The 15,309-nt window shown below is 45.7% G+C and overlaps 5 protein-coding genes across 5 annotated transcripts; 2 read left to right on the top strand and 3 right to left on the bottom strand.

The window, feature by feature from the left end:
• The first annotated feature begins 405 nt into the window (after positions 1-405).
• Positions 406-2,428, top strand: GGI43DRAFT_100286 (histone acetylation protein-domain-containing protein). Its single transcript, XM_083198783.1, has 2 exons — positions 406-411; positions 464-2,428. Exon 2 carries the CDS (start codon positions 621-623, stop codon positions 2,379-2,381), a length of 1,761 nt encoding a protein of 586 aa, XP_083059036.1. The 5' UTR covers positions 406-411; positions 464-620; the 3' UTR covers positions 2,382-2,428.
• A 3,100-nt stretch (positions 2,429-5,528) lies between these two features.
• Positions 5,529-6,425, top strand: GGI43DRAFT_409726 (carbohydrate esterase family 5 protein). Its single transcript, XM_083206552.1, has 2 exons — positions 5,529-5,858; positions 5,932-6,425. The coding sequence occupies exons 1-2, from the start codon at positions 5,566-5,568 to the stop codon at positions 6,251-6,253; spliced, it is 615 nt and encodes a 204-aa protein (XP_083059035.1). The 5' UTR covers positions 5,529-5,565; the 3' UTR covers positions 6,254-6,425.
• On the bottom strand, positions 6,361-8,541 carry GGI43DRAFT_409725 (uncharacterized protein). The gene is made up of 4 exons (XM_083206551.1): positions 8,518-8,541; positions 7,895-8,445; positions 7,375-7,795; positions 6,361-7,303 (listed from the first exon to the last, which is right to left on the bottom strand). The coding sequence occupies exons 2-4, from the start codon at positions 7,913-7,915 to the stop codon at positions 6,726-6,728; spliced, it is 1,020 nt and encodes a 339-aa protein (XP_083059034.1). The 5' UTR covers positions 7,916-8,445; positions 8,518-8,541; the 3' UTR covers positions 6,361-6,725.
• A 1,427-nt stretch (positions 8,542-9,968) lies between these two features.
• On the bottom strand, positions 9,969-10,710 carry GGI43DRAFT_409723 (zinc finger MYND domain-containing protein). Its single transcript, XM_083206550.1, has one exon. The coding sequence runs from the start codon at positions 10,505-10,507 to the stop codon at positions 10,154-10,156; it is 354 nt and encodes a 117-aa protein (XP_083059033.1). The 5' UTR covers positions 10,508-10,710; the 3' UTR covers positions 9,969-10,153.
• Positions 10,711-11,009: 299 nt separating this feature from the next.
• Positions 11,010-12,801, bottom strand: GGI43DRAFT_409720 (FAD-dependent oxidoreductase). Its single transcript, XM_083206549.1, has 3 exons — positions 12,697-12,801; positions 12,383-12,641; positions 11,010-12,318 (listed from the first exon to the last, which is right to left on the bottom strand). Exons 1-3 carry the CDS (start codon positions 12,734-12,736, stop codon positions 11,289-11,291), a joined length of 1,329 nt encoding a protein of 442 aa, XP_083059032.1. The 5' UTR covers positions 12,737-12,801; the 3' UTR covers positions 11,010-11,288.
• Positions 12,802-15,309: the final 2,508 nt, after the last annotated feature.

The following is a 15,309-nucleotide window of genomic DNA, read 5'->3' as shown; positions in this document are numbered from 1 at the left end:
TCGGCAGCGCTTGATCAATTATCAAGATTTGGTTAAACAAGCGCATTATTCTCTAATAGAATTTATAATGATTTTGGTATTTCATGCGGAGAGTAATCTAATCTACGTATATGAAATAAGCTTTCCTGTTTACTATGGGAAGCGCCAGAGTAGATTTAGGCATCACGTCTAAATTAGAAGAGAAGTACTAGGTAAGCAGAATGAGTAAAGGTTACAAAAATCTCATAGGTCTGCTCTATCAACCGTAATTTGCGATAATAGGCACTGCTCTTCGGCTACTCGGTCCTTAAGGTTTAGGCCTTCATGTTTGTCTGTACGACATGATCAGCACATCTACAGGCGCCTAGCTAGATTTCATGTACGAAATCAGCCCTACTGTCCGCTATTTACCTCCGCTGATTCCCAATTTGGGCATGTGGCGCCCCTGGCCTTCAGTGGACCCATAGCGCTAACTAAGCTGTAGGTACAGCGGAGCTCCTGCATTCAATCTGACGTTTTGTCGCGACTCGACTCGAGGGAGGTACCGGCCTTACGCCTTTTGCTTTCTTTTCTTGCTCCCTCTTCTTCTTCTGTACAAACTTGACCCTTCGGATTATTTCCTACCGTTGTATGAGATTCAGATGGCATCTGCAGACTCTCTAGACGCCAGTCTGCGCGGCCGCCTTGCTGCTGTGCTTCCTAAAGGCTACAAATTCGGCATTCATCACGTTTCCACACCCCCCACGAAAGTCGACGCGCTTTACTCTGCGCCTACGGGCGAGCGACCCGAACGAACATATTGCGAGAAGCACTTTCTGAGTGTTTCAATTGACGTCGAAACCTCGTCATCAGATGCTTCAGCTAGTGGAAATACACCAGAGCAGGCTGCGCAGCGCAAACGGGTCCTTATTCTTGGCATCGAGATCTTCATATATACTACGGCTCGGTCAACCACCTTGTTTGTATCCAAGGCTGACTCTACTGGATTTTTGAACAAGCTACAGCTACCAAAAGGCGCTCCTAGCCCGATACGAGAGGTCTGCGCAACCTTTGTGCGCTATCTGGTCGACAAGAGGAGGAGAAAGGACGTGCAATTCGTGGTCAGCTTGTTTGCTCGCGCCCAAGACCAATACCTCTTTCCTGGAAGTATCGAATATGCTGGCAAGCATGTGCTGGACGACCGAGGCCTTGTCAAGTGGTGGTGCCGAGTGCTTGATCCTATCGTCGAGTCGCCTCCACGCGGCAGTCTCTCGCCTTGGCGGAATACCAAGGGCTATCTGCTTATTCCTGGCTTAGACGCCTACGAAACCCGTGCTTTCATCCCGCGTCGTGCCGGCGCAACATCCAGCTGGGCGCTGAGCCACCCGCTTGAGCGCATTTCACACTACTCTCGGGAATTTGACTGGGTGCCGCCGAGATGTCTCATTCCCAAATTCCCCGACGACCCCAAATGCCGATTCCGCGATGAGCTAGACGAAGAGGTTACAAAGACCAAGGCGATGAAAACGACAGGAAGCTGGAAATCCGTTAAAACGCTAGACATGTTTTGGGAGATGATGGCATACAGACAAGAATGTTCCAGCGGGAGAATGACAGGGTTTATTTGGGCCGTGTTTGATGATTTGGAAGACGAGTCAAAGCAAGATGGTAGTGATATTGTATCAGTATCTAGTGCCTCGGTCGTAACCAGTGCATTGAGTGGCGCTCCAGAGACGCCCAGGAAGCAGAGAACTCTGTCAAATGTTACGCCAGCGACTACACCCAGGAGACTATTTCCATCCAAATCAGATCAAAATGGTGGCACGCCCACCAAATCAAAGCGTGATTCTGAGCTTGAAGACAAGAAATCCAAGAAGCGAAAGTCTGCAAAGATTAAGAAAAAGCTCAGAGGCCCAATTAAGTCGCGCCAGCCACGTATCAAGACCAAGCAGCGCAACTATCTCTTAGACAAGCCCGTATCGACGGCCTACTATTATTGGCCACATCATGGTCGAGGAGAGAGAATCCTAGACGAGGCCGATTATAAGCGTATGCACGAGCTGCTTCTGCGCCTGGACTTTGCGACCCTGGAAAAAGCCACCGGAAGCACTCGCCGTTGGTTAAGCGAAGTTGGTCTCGGCAGCCGGTGGGGCTTTGATGTTACGGGAACACGGGAACTCGCCGCTCCATCGGCGGAAAAGACGGATGGTGGAGCGGCGCCGGTGAATAATTTGTCTGGCCTTGTTAAGAGAAAGAGGTCAGATACGGTAGGGGAAGGGTTAGGCGAGGCCGTCAGTGGCGTGAATGTACTGGGCGGTGGACTTGTTAGGAAGAAGCCAAAGCAAGATGATGGCGGTGATGCAGACGCTCCCCCTGTCAATGTGTTGAGTGCAGGGCTTGTGAGGAAGAAGCAAAATATTTGAGCGCATATACCAACGAACGAACGTACGGATGTGCGTGTACTCATGGGCTGGTCCTTGATTTTTCTTCTTCGCGCCTTTTTTGAGGATTAATGATTAGGATATGAAGCTTGGTTTTTTTTTAAAAAATACTTTTTTAATGACAAATCTAAATATATTGGTGAATACATTTATGGGTGTGTTTTTGTGATGTTTTCTCTTTAACTGTTCATAGCGATTCTGCAAGGAGTAGAAGGCCAGTCGGAGATAAAGTCCTATAGAAAGAGTATGTGTGCTCGTGTTAATCTGGACGATATGGCTGGGCACTGATACCGAAGGCGATAGAACCATAGGATTTTTTTTTAAAAGGATAAGAACATGTAGATATCCAGCTCTTGGACCCTGGATAATGGCCGACTCGTAGCAATGATGCCTTTATACCATATTTCCGCTGGAATCCTAAATATCCGAGAGTTTGCGTGTCCTTGAGTTCCCATATGCGTATAAGCCTTATTGATCTCAAAATTTCGGCTCATCGAACAGTCTTAGTCACCGTCAGACTGGGCGTCTAACGCGCATATCTTTGTCCAACTTTTGTCTTTCCTTCGGCCTCTTCTCTAACTTTCCAGTACGTACTTGGAGACAAAAGCTAGCTCGGAACAGGCAAATATTGGAAGAATCTCGCACCATTTCACTGGGGTAGCATGCGAGCATGATCACGCAATTTCCATTTTGTGCTGTAAATGACAAAGTAGAGAGACAGGATTAAATCGTGTAAAGGGTGATAGCTGGGTTTTACTTTCTTGCTACTATTTTACGACGCTCATTCAGATAGCATCTTGTGTTTTCATGGATGTTTCATGCAAGTGCGCTGATGATAACTGCAAAGATGTAACTACAAAGCGGGTTTCCTAATCTCGGTGTCTCTTTTGAGTCTAGTATCACAAAGAGGCGAGCTGAGGTTAGGAAATGTGCTGATTTAAATCCAGCCTCTCCACGCTGAGTACTGCTCGAGATACACCTGCTCAAAGTATCATGACTACAAAGTTGGATTAAAGAAGCCACAACAGACTTGACCAAGAGCACCATCTATATATGCAATATTTCCGTACTCTGTATAATTCCTCAACCTTGTATAAATTCCGATACACGTGCGTGATGTTCTGGAAAAAGCCTCACTAGGACCCGCAATCCCTCATCCAGAACATCTCAGAGTAGCATCTTATACCGAACGGGAGGTGAATGAGACTTTTCTCAGCTTACTGCGGTCTGAGCTTCTGGGCGAGGTTCAATTGGGCCTTATGACGCGGCTAGGCCGTCGAAGCTTGCCAAAAGGGGCATAAAGACCGGAGACCATAACTGGGCCACGACCAAAAAGAGAAGAGATGAAAGACGAGAAAATATCTTGCATTTGTCTAGAACACTCAAGCCTCATCGTCCCATCTCCAGGCAACAACTTAACGTGTTTCACATGTCAGGCATCCTCTACCGCCGCGCATAGGGGATTTCCAGGTACCGAGATAACTCTCTGTTGGATCGATGAGGGTGAGGCTAAGCAATTAATTTAGCCGCTTGACAGGGCGCATAACAATCACCAACCCCACGGTCTCATGACTGTCTCAAAGGCCGATCTGCCGGCGCGTTACCCATCTGAGTATCGACTCTGGGGAGGCCCCCGTCTAGTTCGTCTAGTTTGCGGGGTATTGGCGGAGCTGCAGCAGAAGAACTGCGGGATGGACGAAGGAAGCACGGGACGTAATGGGGCTCATCTCTCTTCTCTTTGCATATCTAGCCTGTGAGAGGAAAGATGTTTATGGTAGCGGTGAAAAAAGTTCTCTCAGAGCTCCAAATGAGTGCTTAGCTGCCTGTTCACAACATAAAACATGGCCTGTTTCTTATTCCCACTCGCATGAATGATCGTAAAGAGCCACAATCATGCCGCGCAATTCTCCGTAGAACCCGCATTAAAAATTAGAAACGGGGACTATAATGAGCGCATTAACTCGCTACAGTCGTTACGGCCGTGCTGAAGCAGCGGTATGTGTCCAATGGGGGACGAGGTGCTTCCAGACTGGTCCGTGGAACTCCAACATTTGAGGGTGTGTTGACGGCTCTGGATTTGCCGTCTGGGCGCAGAGCTACAGAACTTACAATCTCTTTAATCCTTTTGGCTTGTGATGCCGAAAGTCTTTGTGATTAATTAAAATGTGATGAGGGGGAATGACGATGATGCTCTGCGATAGGCTGTCAAGAGACGTCGAGTGTGTGTGGCTATACGCCAACCAACCCCTGCAACGCCAGTTGCAAATAGTCTTGGATCCTTACGTGTAGTACAAGTAAGACATGGAAGGAAAATAAGAATCCTACAAGGGGGTGGCGACAGGGATCGCCCAGATCATCTGGCTCCCGAACTGTCCCGGTAACTCAAATACCTATTACTATTATTACTTGCTATAAGTGGTGAGATTTTTACATATCAATAGTATGAGCTTACTGTTATTTGAAACGTTCTTTCGGCAGTTGCGCAGATGTTTCAGGGAAGTTATATCATGCTTATACCCTCATTTCGCTGAGAGTCAGAACCGAGATCAGGAACTCTTCAAACCACTACTTCCTTCAATGTAACATTCCCCGTGCTCAACCCCAGATATAATAATGCTCCGTCTGCAAAGTCACGCAGATGGTCGTTGGTCCCGCATTGGCGCGGGGGTAGGCGGGCGTCGTCTTACTGGCGGAGCAATGGAAGCGCCGCATCGTGAAAAAAAAAAAAGAGAGACTGTCCAAGCCCCATCCGGAAGCTTGTCCTTGCGCTACCAGAGATGCCTGAACGCAAAAGGGTGTAGACAGACTGGATTCTACTCGTCAATCGAGTCTTGAGATCCCGAGTTTGGGACTAGTAGATCTACTCGTCGTGGAGAATGGCATGTGCTTTGAAGAGAGAGTCTTGTAGCTGGACCAGACGATAACTATAAGACTACCGTGGATCCGCTGTTTCATTCCATTCATGCTTTTCAGTAATCAAAGAGCACAGTGAACTCATAATATCTCTCTATACATCAGATTATCATCGTACAAGATGCGATCAGCAAGCATTCTCACAGCTTTCCTGGCGGGCCAGGCCTTTGCTTACCCGAAGCCTTTCGTTCAGTCTCCCAGCAAGCGGGACTGGCCTTCAATCAATGCATTCCTCACAGAGCTGGCCAAGGTTATGCCTATTGGCGATACCGTCACAGCTGCTTGTGACCTCATTGGAGATGGTGAAGACGTTGCTGCTGATCTCTTCGACATCTCCAACACTGAGAACGACCCCTGTGGCGACGTAACTGTCTTGTTCGCTCGTGGTACTTGCGACCCTGGCAACGTCGGAGTACTTGTCGGACCATTCTTCTTCCACTCTCTGGAAAACGCACTTAGTGGCACAAATGTTGGTGTTCAAGGATTTGACTACCCTGCGAGTGTTCAGGGCTTCCTGTCTGGAGCTGTTCAGCCAGGCATTGACTTGTAAGTCACGTCCCTATTACTCGTCCTCTCATTTCCAGACTACAAGATCATAAGACTAACTCAACTGAAACAGGGCCAACCAAATCACGTCCGTCACACAGAGCTGCCCGAATACTAAGCTTGTGGTTGGTGGCTACTCTCAAGGTAGCTTGGTCGTACACAATGCATTTGGCAACCTGGATGCAGCAACCGCGTCCAAAATCAGCGCGGTGGTCCTCTTTGGAGATCCAAAGGACGGACAGGCTCTGCCCAACATTGACGCTTCAAAGGTTCTGACCGTCTGCCATGATGGAGACAACATCTGCGCTGGCGGAGACATCATTCTGCTCCCGCACTTGACTTATGCTGAGGACGCAGACACCGCCGCTGCCTTTGTCCAACCTCTTGTTTCATAAATTATCTGTATTATCCCTGTATGAAAACTTTTAGGGCGAAAATTTGGGCGTAGGAAAATTACGCAGTGTATATAGCCGAGTGTTGGGCATCTTAGTAGTGCCACTGATGATATTGTACATACCTAAGCAAGCGTTATGCGATTCAATACAAATTACTTGATTCAGTTATTAATTGTCTACTTATCCGCTTATGTACTTTACTTCTCACGTGCAGTAGTCTACGATGGACTCTAGCTTGCTTTGTGTTGCATTAGACGATCTCTCAACTATCAGTGGTGGTTTAGTGAAACACAACTCTTGGGGCCGCCACGCTGGCACTAATACACAACATTGAAAAAATATATCATATAAATTTATCGCTAGTTTAGTCTAAGTATATCAGATTGGTTGAATATACCCCATAACAAAAAATCCAAGAAAAATTCCCTTGTGAGCCAATGTCTCTATACCAAGTCAACATCGTTTGAAGTGTCTACTTGCGACCAATCAGCTCGAGGTAGTGTTCTACAACAGAGACTGTCTGTTCTTCGAATGACTTGAAAGCGCCAAAAGTCTTCTCAGCCTTGGATGAATCGATATTGACTGGGCCTGTGATCGGTCGGGGAATAGAATCGAATTTGAAGAGGCCCTCAGCATAGGCCTCGGGGAAGCGTCTCTTGACGATCTCATACGAATCGGCCCAGTCAATCGTGGGAGCTGAGTATGCGATGAAATCATCGCTGCCCTTGACAACGGAGGAGTCCAGGGACAGAAGGTGCATCTTAGCAACGTCGTCGACGTGAACGACAGCACCAATCAGAGGCTGATCACGAGCATGGCCGAGAATGGGGCCCATCAGGAAGCCGTTGGTGCCCTTGGCAATGTTTGAAGCGTCGGTGACGGTGTCATCGCGACCAAGGACGAAGACAGGCATGATGTTGACGACGGAGAAAGCGGGTCGCTTCTCGGCAATGAATTTCTGGGTAGCCTCATAAGCCAGAGCCTTGGATACTTGGTAGGCGTTGACGGGTGATGCATAGGGTGAAGCGGTGTTAATTGCGCGAGTTTTCTCTAATAGGGTTATTAGCATATACTCTTCCAACCATAAAAGGCCTGAGAGTAGGGGCAAAAAAGTGACATACCGTCAACCCTAGATCCACCAGCCATAGTCTCAAAAGAAGCGATGGACAAGATAGAGGCAGTAATCACAATCCTCTCGATGCCAGTCACCTTGTTTGCAGCCTCCAAGATGCTGACTGTGCCCCGAATGGCGGGCTGAATGATCTCAGCCTCAAAGTCCTCTTCTGTATCAACTGGCTGGACGAGCGGAGAAGCAACGTGGACGACATATTTGACGCCCTTGACGGCTTCATCGTAAGCCCCAGGAACAGTGATGTCAGGAACAATAATGCTCTCTAGGTTTGAGACATAGGGGGCAAGTTGCTTGAGTGAGGTGATGCGGTCAAAGCCAGCTTGGTTGCGGACAGCGGCGCGGACTTTGTAACCAGCCTTGAGGACTTCAACAAGAGTTTTGAAGCCAATCATGCCAGTGCCGCCAGTGAGCTAAGTAAAGAAACATTGTTAATAAAAAGGATGATGACTAAGTACAGGGATTGAATGATTCAAAATTGTATAAGACTTGGGGGGTTGATAAAGACTTACAAGAACGAGATCGCCAGCCATTGTGAATGTTTGGTAGTTTGATGGAATTTTGTATAAAAGGGTTTAATTGAAATCAAAAGATTGATTCTTTTTGATTGATTGTTGAGTTGCTTGTAGCTGTGTGTAGTAGTGTTTGTTGAAGTGAGTCTGAAGATGAGGATGGAAGCACAACATCGCTGCATTCTGGCTCCTTATATCCATCTTCCGTCGAAGCATTTTACTACACATTCCAAATCTTCCATCTGTTGCCATCTCGATACTCATCAAAAACTCTGAGATTTCTAATCTTCAATCGGACTTCTCCTACGTTCAGGGCAACATGAGCCATCGCGGCCTTTGCGTGACGTCGAACAGCGATCCTACGGACAAGTGAAAACTGCGGCCTTACGGAAACGCCGTAACACCGCAGCGGACATAAATTGCTCTCTCTAATTCGCGGATCGCTCAACTAACAGAAACAAAAGCCCGCAGGAATACTGGGACCCACTTTTTGGAAGGTTCTATGCAGGCGCCATGAGCTTCAGCCGCGGCGGAATTATAATAGCTGATTACTATTCAGAGACTTTTTGATTAGTCGGACGGCCTATGATTGGCTCATATTCATTAATAATGACAGAACAGGCCTTTAAACACTCTAGCTTCCGAGGTGCAATCTTAGTGCAAATCGAATACATCAAATAGTTAGAAAAAATACCGCTTGGTGGACTTAAATCGGCCGACTCCTACGTCAGTCTGTATTAAGGTACTATGCATATCAGTTCTATCAATGTCATAACTGCGATGCTGTAATATTTCCGAGCCGGAGGAAATGGCCTTGCCGCTTAACGCAATTTGGAATTTGCAACTGTGGCTTGAATGCGTTTACAAATGGCAAATGTCCAGCTGAATAACAGAAGTTGGTTGCGCGTATAGACTGTTGACTGATGATGTAAACATTTTTAGTTGATTTGATTTCAATTCAGACAAGGTGTCTTTACAATTAGCTGCATGTGATGCCGCGAACAGAAATCGCGCAAAATTGGATCCACTTGCAGAATAGCGTGGAATATTTTTAATTCTGTTTATTTCAGCAAACAATAATTCAAAGTAGCACTTGTTACGACTGTCTCTTTGTGATAAGGGTGGCTAAATAATTTTAGTGGCGTCTTCGAACATTGGCTATAACACTACACGTTGTAGCATTTCTTCTCTTCACTTTCTACTCTCTAATAGAGAAACAAAGGGTGCGTTAACTATAGCTCATGTAATATCGGCCAGGTAGTTATTTGTGAGATACATTTATCTCATTATATTACTATCTAATTATTTTATATTTTTGTCATCCAGCCCACGAGGACGAAATCATCTCCCATACTCACGTGTAACAATCTCTATGACCTACGTAGCGGGATCGAACTTGCCTTTCTTTATACAAGAATCATGACATTCGAAACTGTGAAATTCTTTCTCATTATTTAATGTAAATAGACCTTAAAAAACGATAAACTTATGTGCTTTTATGGGGATGGAAATAAAAAGGAAGTAAGTCCGCGCGGTGTTATCGCACTTTAGTCCCTCGCTTATATTCAACCTTAGCACTAATTAATAATGACTCGCAGATAATCATGTAGCTGCATACGTGTATGTAGGAGAAGGATTGGTAATGTGGCCCAAGGCGACGTAAATATATGGACTAGTTCAATCCATAATCTCCTGCAAACTCTAGCTCTTAATACTCCGTATATATAACAGCTCCCGATTAGTTGTCAAATACGCTTAGTCACAAACGCCGATATATAACTGGCATTTCTGTCTACGCGAATCTCATGGGTCTTAGTGAGATGAGTTCAAGAACAAATTCTGTAATCACAAGTAACAGTGATAAGCATCTCCGCGGAACCCATGATCTAGAATCCTAGATTTGTTGCTTTTAGAATTGCTAGTTGTAGACGCATGTTTATCGTAGCTAGGCGATACTTCTCTAGTAGACATCCGTCATTCCAATAGTTGTATCATCGATCATGACTCCACACATACCTGGTCCCGTTGACCCCTGCTCCAGTAACGCCAACATCTTGCATATTAGCATTCCATCGCTGCCACCAGGCCCTCGCTTATAAACCACCTGCGCTAGCATTCGTAATTGGGGATCTCCGTATTGCCCGATAATATCGCTCTTCTCGATAGCGCATCATAGAAGTGGCCACTCCGTTTCATAAGCTATATTTCTCTCACCGTTCCACCAATGCAGCAACAGGCAGGGACTACAGGCAGCCTTTCTCAGGAAATTGCGTAAACTAGGTCGGTAGTCAGGATTGCCATCATTATAGATGTATCCCTCCATCGCCTCACCGTCAAGAGTATAAGTATCCTCAACACGAAGATGGTAGGCATAGACAACAGCGTGTACACGCCAACCTCAGACGCGTCGTGAAGCCATGTACCCCCGTCAGGGCGAGTGAAAGGCATGGAATGCTCCAGACGAGAATTTCGCTTGCCACAAATTTTTTTATGGGCTTTCCAGTCAGCTTTTTGGCATTCACGAGAGCAACACCGAGTTGAAGAGCATTTGGCGCATCGTTTCAAAGTGGCTTTGGGTGGCTCTTTTTTATACAGATTGCGCTGCGCGTTCATTTCGAGGCTTTTAGTTTTGTATGTGTCAACACTTCTTAGCTGTCTCTGTTCGTGTATTCCGCGAATATCTCGAAGGTGTAGATATAATGGCCATGGATAACCAATCTAATTGTTATGTCAATACAGTGTTAACAAACGACCATCTAAGCCATGTATAATGAAGCGTAATAAACAGACTCATATAGTAAGTCGTTACCAGTAGCTCCCTTCCTAATGTATCTATGCAGCAGGTGAGTCTGGCACCTTGGTGTTACACGCTCACTTCTTTAGTGCATCCTAAGGGGGTGAGCCACCTTTTCCTAAACATGATTGGTTATCAGTCCAAAGTTTCCTCCGGAGATACTTCTTCGAGGGATCTTCTGTGATTGGTTCGTAACAATATGTTTATTGCGGCTGGATGCCTGCTACTCTACGATGGATCCTTGGCGCACTTTCTTATTTTAACGTGTCTGGATCAACATTATTCTGACAATTCTTGCTGACCTAAGCGTCTGAAGCAATTAGAGACTCAAACTTGTACTCTTTTTTTAACTGAATGGGGTAAATGATATCCCAAGTAAAAAGGCTAATAGAGAGCTATGTTTATCTCTATAAAAGTCCCGTAATATAAGTCGTTGTATTCGAAGAGGCGTTCAATTCGCAAGCGATTAGAATAAATATACTAACAGTATGTCTAGAGAATAAAATACACGCGTGCCATGGCTCCCTGTGCCTCTAAATATTACAACTCTCAGCTCTCCATGTCCTCGCCCTATCCTGGTAAGCGATCCTAGCCGTAACCCTAAAACACGTTTTTTAACGGATGCTCCCAGGCAACACGCCCGGTAAAAGGCTCTTCTGCGTCCAAAAAGTTAAAAGCCAAAGCCGTTCTGGCAGCCGGTGCCATTAACCAATTGGCTCTGAGATTGTCTGTAAAGTTTGGCACCAGGAGGAAGCGGGCTACCACGTAGTACAAGAGATTAGCCCAAGCGTGAATTCGTGTAACGCTCGCAGATATAGACGCATCACGACCGACAGGCGCCCATCGCTCGGTTCTGTACTTCTCGTACATGGCCTCCAGAGAAGAGACGCTGGGACGCTTCGAGGGTCCTGAAGAAGCTACCAGCTCCCGCAAGTGGTTGATCAGCGACACCACGTCTTGGATGCCGTTTTGGTAACCTAAGCCAGCATTGGGGCACGCTTTATGGATAGAATCTCCCGCTAAAACGATGCGACCCCAGCCCCAGTTGTTGCAGATACCCTCTTGCAGATCCGACATGCCGCTTGTCATCCTCTCAGCAAACACATCCTTCACTGTCATGGTCTCATCGAGGTGGAAGTCGGCAAACCTGCCGGCCATTGCTTTGACATCTTCATCGGTGTAGAATGATCGCTCCTTGGTCGGCCCTGGTAGCTTCTCATAAAGGAATATCCAGCCGCGATCCTTGCCGCTAAGGTACATGATAGACATGTCCTTGCTCTGTGTTTCAAATCCTTGTCCAGCAGTTGTACGTCTGGGAAAACTCGCCCACATGCAACGATAGTTGGATGTATAAGGGAGCTCAGGGTCCCATTCTGCATTTGGATTTGCTTGCAGCGCGAGATTTCTCATGATTTGCCGAGCCTTGCTGTTTACGCCGTCTGCGCCAAGAACCAGATCACCTTCATATACGCTTCCATCCTCGCAGGAGACTTTGACTCCACTTTCATTAGATTGAACGTCCTTCACTTTCTTGTTGGTTAGAACGTTGGGCTTGAGCTCCTCTGGCAGCTGATCGTAGAGGGACTGGACAAGCTCTGCGCGGTGAAAAGCACAAGGTGAACCGCCGTGGCTGAAAACTTGAGTTAGATCATTCGATGGATGAACGTTGTCGAGCCGCCTGGTAGAGTACTTACTTCTTCTTAGCCTCAACAAAAGCATCAGGGTTATCTTTGAACTGATGACCATCTGGAGTGAAGCATTTCTTATGGCTTAACTCGGCGTACAATTCTTGCACCTGATCGAGCAGACCAAGCTGATGAAGAACTCGCAAACTACCTGGCCCTAGTACTAGACTGGCACCCACGTCCACTGCGATTTGGCGGCTCCTTTCGAGGACGGTAAACTCCATGCCCGCCTTATACAAAGCGTGCGCGGCTAGTAACCCTACAGGGCCTTGTTGAAAGAGTTAGTTCATAAATATTAGTGTTTAAGATGCAAAACTGCGTACCGCCGCCAACAATGACTACCTTGAATGGTTTGGCCGCCATTTGTGAGATGCCTTGGTATGTGAAAAAGATGAGCTCTGGAGGTCAAATATGTATGCGTCTGATGCAATTTAGAGTTCTTGACAGTGGCGGAAGTCTGTCCCTCATTTATATATTTACAGCATAAGCTTATCAAGGTACATCTCAGCGTAAGACAGTACGTGTGTGTACGGATACAATCTTGGCATTCCAAGCTCACCACATCATCGGACAGTGGTGGAACTCCGACCGCGAAGGGCCATTTGCAGGGCAAAATATATTTCGTCAAGCAGAACCGACCCGACGGCCGGAGTTTCCGTCCATGGGGAAGCACAGCACAAGAATAGCATGTGGTGTCCATGCTCGTACAGGCCACTGTGCAACACTTGGCCCCGTTAGGGAATACAGGAGGGAATCTGTAGGGATAGCCTATCCGCTTAGCTGAGACAGTAGCCTTTGTCTTTTCAGTACATGGGGCCAGCTGGCCGGCGGTATTGATGCGGCAGAGGGCCTCCGGATACCCTCATTTCCGCGGATCGGGAGCTATCCAGGAAATCTGCATTTGCCAAGTCCGCATTAAACCCACATACACACGGGGGAAGCTTGTCATGATGTTAGTCAGCACTTGCAAACTTTGAAGCTGAGCATTCGCCCACGTCGCTTATATACAATAATACGGTGTTTTAACCTTATAGGCCTCTATAAACATAGGAACAGATTATCAAGCATCCATCGTAGAGTACATGTAATGAGGATCTAAAAAAGTGGAATTTTCATTATTTCTACGCGATTTTCACTTACTTATAAGGTATGTACGTGTATGTAGCTAAAATATTACAATATTATAGTACGCTATATTTCAGTGGAAAAGAGCGCTCGCTAAGTTATAGCACACATACTAAAAACGCACTATTTTATAGTTAATAAGTAGGGCACTCCATATTATAGTATAGCACATGAGCTTTATATCAAAAGGGTTAAGATAATAATGCTACACTTATAGCTACTTGACTCAATACGTCCTGCCTTTTTAGTGCCAATTACATTTACTTTATGATAGATAAATATATTTGTTAACAGCCTTTAAACATACTACATATACCTATGTATAATACATTATAAAGTGCTTACTATAGCCCAATCATCTCTACATGTATAACGACGCTACTTGGGTACTTTGCGATTGTTTTATTTCGAGGGTGCGTACCAGTAGGTAGGAAATATCTCATCTTGGGCAAGGACATTACACATCATTACATATCAACGATGCCATATTTTTAATAACTCTCCCCACTGTTGTAGCAGATCAATGTTGTAGTAGTTCCTGTAAACGGTTAGAAAGCCGAGGTCTCAGCTCTTTACAATAACCCTGACAAGCTCCCCTGATTGGCCAGACAGAGATGCAATGTAACACAAGACGCACAGTATTGAACATAACTCCACTGAAAACCCCCCTAGGATTAAAAAAAAAAACTCTAGATTTACTATTGAAAACTACATGTTCAAGCTGAGTGCCTTGGGTTTTGCCCCTATTCGTTAGGGAAGGGTTAATTTCAAGGGGGTCTAATAACCCTGTCTCCTACAAATCAACTCTTACAACGCTCAACACAGCGTTCCACTCCGCGGGCTGATGATTATTTCTTTCTTTTCCTTGCGGCGGAGCACGGAGGTCGGGTTTAGAGACATCCGCCAATTGTTCTTATCCGTCAACCAATAGAACGGAGTTACAAAAGCCTACGGAGTATATAAGATCAAATTGAAATAACACCGGCCGCGCGCTTGTTATGTTGTCACTGAAGTGGACATTTTTATTTGAGTTACGAGAATGTACATCAATTTCCCTTGCACGGAATACCACTGTATACATTTCGTTATGCGAATAAAAGGGTCTGGTCATGGCTATAGAGCGAGTACTGATTGCGTGCGGTTACTAAGCGGAATTTTGCGAATCACTCATATATCCAGCAGCATGTAGCTGTATTTGAGCTCATATTTCTTTTTATACATGTTCAGATTGTAATGATAATTTGTTCTAATAATTTCAATGTGATGATAAAGGCTACTCTTGTCAAGCTAGGATTGTGCCGATTCGCCGTGAAAATAGAAGATGAGCTTCGTCATCCTGTTTCGTGCAGACTCCTTTCTAAATAAGAAAGCAGTTAATACGACAGGTTTCCTGAAAGTGATAGAAATAAGAAATATGGAATTGCTGTGAATAGGCCATGCAAAATTAGACCTTGACTATAGTAGCCCCGTATAGATGAAGATATTGCACCTAGACGTGAGCAAACAGGATCGCCAGTTTTATTGCCTGCGAACTAATGTTGCATTACAAATTCAATGCCGTAATCTGTTGTCAGTAGATTGCGTACGCATTTTATATTGCCTCTTGTCTTCTATGGCCAACTCCTGCATATACGACTTACTAGAAATGCTTAGGTACTATTGTTCACGAAAATGCCTAAAGCGGCAAGTACTTTCTTGGCGGAAGCTACCCACTTGATTGGGGAAAAAAAGCGTACAACGAGAAGCGTCTATCCATAGAGGCTAGAACGGATATCCGCTGCATTGCATAATGAGGCTAGCTGTAGAATTAA

This window comes from Trichoderma evansii (genome assembly GCF_050947405.1).
Source record: "Trichoderma evansii strain SZMC 28006 chromosome Unknown GGI43scaffold_15, whole genome shotgun sequence".
Taxonomy (NCBI): Eukaryota; Fungi; Ascomycota; class Sordariomycetes; order Hypocreales; family Hypocreaceae; genus Trichoderma; species Trichoderma evansii.
This window is presented reverse-complemented; position numbering and strand designations above follow the sequence as displayed.

Excerpts from the sequence above, each read along its gene's own strand:
- GGI43DRAFT_409720 (XM_083206549.1), bottom strand. The coding sequence starts at position 12,736 with ATGGCGGCCAAACCATTCAAGGTAGTCATTGTTGGCGGCG. Across the intron at positions 12,642-12,696 it reads GGTAGTCATTGTTGGCGGCG|GCCCTGTAGGGTTACTAGCC; the intron begins GTACGCAGTTTT and ends TCTTTCAACAAG. Across the intron at positions 12,319-12,382 it reads TTTGTTGAGGCTAAGAAGAA|CCACGGCGGTTCACCTTGTG; the intron begins GTAAGTACTCTA and ends TCAAGTTTTCAG.
- GGI43DRAFT_409726 (XM_083206552.1), top strand. The coding sequence starts at position 5,566 with ATGCCTATTGGCGATACCGTCACAGCTGCTTGTGACCTCATTGGAGAT. Across the intron at positions 5,859-5,931 it reads GTTCAGCCAGGCATTGACTT|GGCCAACCAAATCACGTCCG; the intron begins GTAAGTCACGTC and ends CAACTGAAACAG.
- GGI43DRAFT_409725 (XM_083206551.1), bottom strand. The coding sequence starts at position 7,915 with ATGGCTGGCGATCTCGTTCTT. Across the intron at positions 7,796-7,894 it reads TGGCTGGCGATCTCGTTCTT|CTCACTGGCGGCACTGGCAT; the intron begins GTAAGTCTTTAT and ends TTCTTTACTTAG. Across the intron at positions 7,304-7,374 it reads TGGTGGATCTAGGGTTGACG|AGAAAACTCGCGCAATTAAC; the intron begins GTATGTCACTTT and ends TAACCCTATTAG.
- GGI43DRAFT_100286 (XM_083198783.1), top strand. The coding sequence starts at position 621 with ATGGCATCTGCAGACTCTCTAGACGCCAGTCTGCGCGGCCGCCTTGCT.
- GGI43DRAFT_409723 (XM_083206550.1), bottom strand. The coding sequence starts at position 10,507 with ATGAACGCGCAGCGCAATCTGTATAAAAAAGAGCCACCCAAAGCCACT.